The sequence below is a fragment of the Colias eurytheme genome, chromosome 10 (assembly GCF_061535395.1).
Source record: "Colias eurytheme isolate Ceu_HAF_F1 chromosome 10, ilColEury1 Martin Lab GWU primary, whole genome shotgun sequence".
NCBI classification, from domain to species: domain Eukaryota; kingdom Metazoa; phylum Arthropoda; class Insecta; order Lepidoptera; family Pieridae; genus Colias; species Colias eurytheme.
Window position 1 is genome coordinate 28,304 of NC_142989.1, and position 5,204 is coordinate 33,507.

The following is a 5,204-nucleotide window of genomic DNA, read 5'->3' on the forward strand; positions in this document are numbered from 1 at the left end:
TTCTCACCTGTTGCTCGAGTGTCCGATTTTTGCAAGAGATAGATATGTTATTGAGCAAAAATTGGGCATCGCGATGACGGGTGAGAATCTGCCCGCGGCCCTGGGGGATGAGACGAGAACTGAATTCTTGGAGTATTGTAAATACATTGTTGGGGTGGTTAACAGACGAAACTGTGATAAGCTGTGATGTTAGGGTTAAGTTTTATTGTTGTGCCGTACTGTCTCAATTGTATTTTATTGTAATGTCTTAATTAATGTAAGTTTTAAATGTACTTTTAATTGTATTAATTTATTTTATTTTATTTTTTATTATTCTCATTACAATGTTTTTAATTAATGTAAATTTTAAACGTAATATTTAATTTTAGTATTTTATTATTAATTTGTAAATGTTATTGTAAATTGTTAAATTGTATTTTCTATTTTAAATTGTATTCATTTAGGCCTAATGTATTAATAAATAATAGTGTGGTAATTATTTGATTAAAAGCAAAACAAACATCTCTGGACAATATTCCAGAGGAAAGCACACAACACCCTGTGATGGCGGGTGCTTTTTAATAAAAAAAAAAAAAAAAAAAAAAAAAAAAAAAAAAACCTAACCTAACCTAACCTAACCTAACCTAACCTAACCTAACCTAACCTAACCTAACCTAACCTAACCTAACCTAACCTAACCTAACCTAACCTAACCTAACCTAACCTAACCTAACCTAACCTAACCTAACCTAACCTAACCTAACCTAACCTAACCTAACCTAACCTAACCTAACCTAACCTAACCTAACCTAACCTAACCGAGTAATCACCTAGACTTTACACGATCAACATTGGCTCTGCTAAATAAAATTATTAAAAAATAGTAATTTTAGAGCCACGCGCGTAAAAGTGAGTTATCGCGTTCATAACATAACCATCAACAATATCCAGTGTTTGTAGTGTCTGGAGCGGACGGGATTCATCCCAGGGAAGGAGAATACTTCGGAAGGCTATTACATCCTCAGCTTGCGTCGCACCAAAAAGGTTTTTATATCATCACGTAGGCCTAATTGTGACCAATTTATCGACACCACCATCTTGGCGATCGGGTACACGGTTGGGAAGTTATTCAGATCCAAACTCCGCACGTGTAACCCTTTTTTCGACTTAGTAACGTCGTACTTACATATTACGTCAAGCGGAAGGCAGGTGACCTCAATACGGTCACGACATCAAAACAAAACAAGCTAACGTTATTTGGCTTAGCGACGCAAAACGCAAACTATAATTGAAGACCCCGAAGCCGCCCGCGGTATTTATTATTTATTTAATATCACCAGTCTGCAGTCCAGCGCTGACACTCCACCACCGGAAGCCGAGAAACCTACTACCCGTGTTAGGCTTGTTCAAACCGGGAGTCCATACCCTTTCACCTCGTGAAAATTCCCCCCCCTCCGGAAAACACAAACCTCACCCCCCCTCAACCTAAACTCCTAAGCTGTTGGAGCAACACCCTCGTGTAAGGGCTCATTCAACTCGCCTTTTCAAGAGCAATCTTTTGGCTCCAACAGTTAAACCCCCCCCTCGAGAAAACACACACCCCACCCCCCCTCACCCTAAACTCCTAAGCTGTTGGAGCAACACCCCCGTGTTAAGGCTCATTGAACTCGCCTTCTCAAGAGCAATCTTTTGGCCCCTACAGTTAAACTCCCCCCCCCTCGAGAAAACACACACCCCACCCCCCCTCACTCTGAACTCCTAAGCTGTTGGACAAACACCCCCGTGTAAGGGCTCGTTCAACTCGCCTTCTCAAGACCTGTCCTTTGGCCCCAACAGTTACCCCCCCCCCCCTCGAGGAAAAAAAAAAAAAAAAAAAAAAAAAATACCCCTCCCCCCCTCACCCCAATCTCCTAAGCTGTTGGACTAAGAACAACCACGTGGTTCCAACAGCTCAATATCCCCTCCCTTTGGAAAGTTTACCTCACCCCCCCTCACACTATCTTGTAAACCTCTGGGCCGATACCCTTCGTGTTTGGGCTTATTTTACTCAACACGAGGAGAGGAAGAACTTGGCCCCAACAGTTTTTCACCTAGCAACCACACCTTCAGCGACACTCACCACCACCTAGGAGAGAAATCTCCGGCGCGTATCTGGGTGTACTCGTCACCATCAGCCACCGGCGCACAACACCAGCGTCCCCGTCATCTACATTATAATTAATTAATTTAAGTTAAGTTACCTTTTAAGTTAATATAATTTTAAGTTAACTCTAAGCAATCTTTAAACTTATTTTTATATATTTAAACAAAAATAAAAAAAAAATGTCAAGCAAAAGCGAACCCGCTAAAACTTCCCGCAACCAAGCCGCGGAGGCGTCTATCAGGTCAACGCGCACTCTGCGCGAAAAGACAATGGTGAGAGCAGCCACGGCTCTGCCACCAACCATCAACCATCTGCCATCAACATCTAAAACAACAGCTCCTAAGCCCCTACCACCTTTACCGGAACCGGAATCGTTGCCACAGTCATCCGCATTACAGACGGATGACCTCAAAACGCCAGATTCACTGGCTGCAGGTGGCGACACCCAAGATGAGATGGAGACCTCGTCGGTGGGATCCGAGACATCCATCGGGAGGCGAGTGAGTCTCCTTTACACGTCTCCCAAAAGGGGCACAGGAGTGGAAATGGACGTGGCAACAAAGGTTGCAAATGACATGCTTCTCAGAGGCAAAGAATCTCTAGAGACGGCCGGAAATATGAAGAGGGAAAACAAGACCGTAGCCCTCAACAGCTTGCAGGGACTGTATGAAACTGTCTTGTCTCTGGCGGACTCACGCTCGAGACATAAATTCAATCTCGAAAAAGAACGCTCGCGCCACGCACAAGAGCTGGTGCGAGTGGAGAGGGCCCACTCTGCAGAATTGAAGCAAATCAAGGAGGCCCTCCTCTCGGAAGTGAGTCTCGCCAGAGCAGGCATTACGGAAACCCTCAAAGAGACGCAAGCTGTACGCAGCTGGCTAGGGTACGAGACCGTGGAACCCTTCGGCCAGCTGAAGGAGCTTCACCGGGAGACTGGCAACCTCGTTGCCGAAATCAAAACAAAACTCTCTGCCAAGGAGCTCGGCAGCGAATCCAGGGACGATAAATTAAGCTCCCTGGAAAAAAAGGTCCAAAGCCTTAACAATGGCATTGGACACTTATCAAACCAGCTGGCCGAGCTCACAAAATTACTGACATCCTCAGGCGGAGAGGGGTCTACTCGAGAAGCTCCTATCCAAGAAACATTGTGCCTATCTCAAATAATAAACAATCTTGACGCAATCTCCCTAAAAATAGACAACCTCCCTCAACCACCCCCTCCACTCCCCCCTACACCACTGCCGACAGAACAGCTATCTGATGACCTGAAGCGTGTCTTTCACCGCCTTGACCAAATTTGCACAGAAATACGCGAGCTGCGCGAAACGACCAGCGCACAACCCCCACCCTCACAAACAGCTCACAACCTGGGCACGGAGCTGGCAATGGCGGAAGTAAAGAAGACTTTGGCTTCCATACAAAAGGGAGTCACGGGTCTTAATACGGCTGACAGACCAATAAAAGGGCCAATCACCTACGCCCAGGCAGTGGCAAAAACACCGCCACCACGACTCCCTAACCATACCCTCATTATCTCCTCGACGGACCCCAAACACACTGGGGAACAGGTTATCGAGAGAGTTAGGGGGGCCCTCGATCTTACCAAAACGGGGGCCAAAGTGGAAAAAGTTAGGAAAGCCAAAAATCAGAAGGTCGTTCTGAGCTGTCCAAGCTCAGACGACCTAAATCTGATCAAAAACCAGGTCAACAGTAGCAAGGGGTTATCGGCACAGGAGCCGAAACCAATAAATCCCCTTGTCTGCATCAGAGGGGTACTGTCCTGTCACAAGGACGAGGAAATAATTGAACTTTTAAAAACTCAAAACAAACACCTGATGAGTGAACTAGACCAGAAAAATTCAATATTAAAGGTGCGGTATAGGAAGCGCGCGAGAAACCCGCACGAGTGCCACCCTGTCTTGGAGGTCTCTCCAGAATGTTGGAAGGCATTCTGCAAGGCAGAAAAAGTTTACGTGGGCCTAAAAAGATGCCCCATAGAGGACCAATCCCCCTTGGTGCAGTGCTCCAAATGCCTGGGATACGGGCACACTCGAGCGCTATGCAAGGCACAGGAGCAATCATGCTCGTACTGTGCCAAAACCCACAAGGAGAGGGAGTGTCCTCTTAAGGCGCAAGGAAACACTCCCACGTGCGTCAACTGCCAAAAGGCCAAAAGAGACAGCTCTGACCTGGAACACACTGCATTCAGCAGTGAGTGTCAGGAAAGACAAAAGTGGGACAACATAGCGAGGTCTCGCGTCTCCTACTGCTAAGGTCACCCTTACTACACCCGGGCAACCAGAATCCCCATCCACAAGTATGCGCAAAAGGGAGCTTAAGTTCATACAAGCAAACCTACAGCGCTCAAAACTAGCGACAGTCGAACTGCTCCAGGCTGCCCAAAAGGAAAACATTTCGATAGCACTGGTCCAGGAGCCATACGTAGGCAGGACCGGTGTTGTGAAACAATGCAGTGGCACTCAAGTCATCCAGTGCACCATGGGCCGCCAAAAACCAGTGAAGGCTGCGGTAATTGTTCTGGGAACAGAGCTGGAGGTCATACACGATCCTCAGCTGGTGACCGAGAATGTGGCCGCGGTCCTCATCAAAGCAGGGCGACTGAAGCTAGGAATAATTTCCATCTACCTGGAAGGGGATCAGGACATCAACCCATACATATCACGCATCAAACTAGTCTGCGATAAATTACCAACAGAAAATCTGGTGGTTGCGGGCGACATCAACGCCTGGAGCCACTGGTGGGGCAGCAACTCCGAGGACCACCGTGGTAAAGATTTCAACAATTTCCTAAGCGAGATGAACCTCCAAATTCTTAACACAGGAGCTACGCCAACCTTTGAGACCTACAGGGGCGACAGGCTGTACACAAGTATAGTAGATGTAACTGTGTGCAGCCTGTCACTCCTCGGGAAGATCTCTGGCTGGCAAGTCCGCAGAGGTTTAACAACATCCGATCACAACGCTATAACTTTCGGTATGCGTCTGGAGACAGCCCTGGAAAGCATCAGACCTGTCACCACGCGCATATACAACACAAGGAAAGCGAAGTGGACGGACTTCA

General features: G+C 46.9%; 1 protein-coding gene across 1 annotated transcript; it reads left to right on the forward strand.

Annotated features, from left to right (window-relative positions):
- The first annotated feature begins 1,941 nt into the window (after positions 1-1,941).
- LOC149904955 (uncharacterized) lies at positions 1,942-4,395 on the forward strand. Its single transcript, XM_090106510.1, has one exon. It carries the CDS (start codon positions 2,302-2,304, stop codon positions 4,393-4,395), a length of 2,094 nt encoding a protein of 697 aa, XP_089962636.1. The 5' UTR covers positions 1,942-2,301.
- Positions 4,396-5,204: the final 809 nt, after the last annotated feature.

Bases quoted from the DNA above. Each gene is read 5' to 3' on its own strand.
- LOC149904955 (XM_090106510.1), top strand. From the start codon at position 2,302: ATGTCAAGCAAAAGCGAACCCGCTAAAACTTCCCGCAACCAAGCCGCG.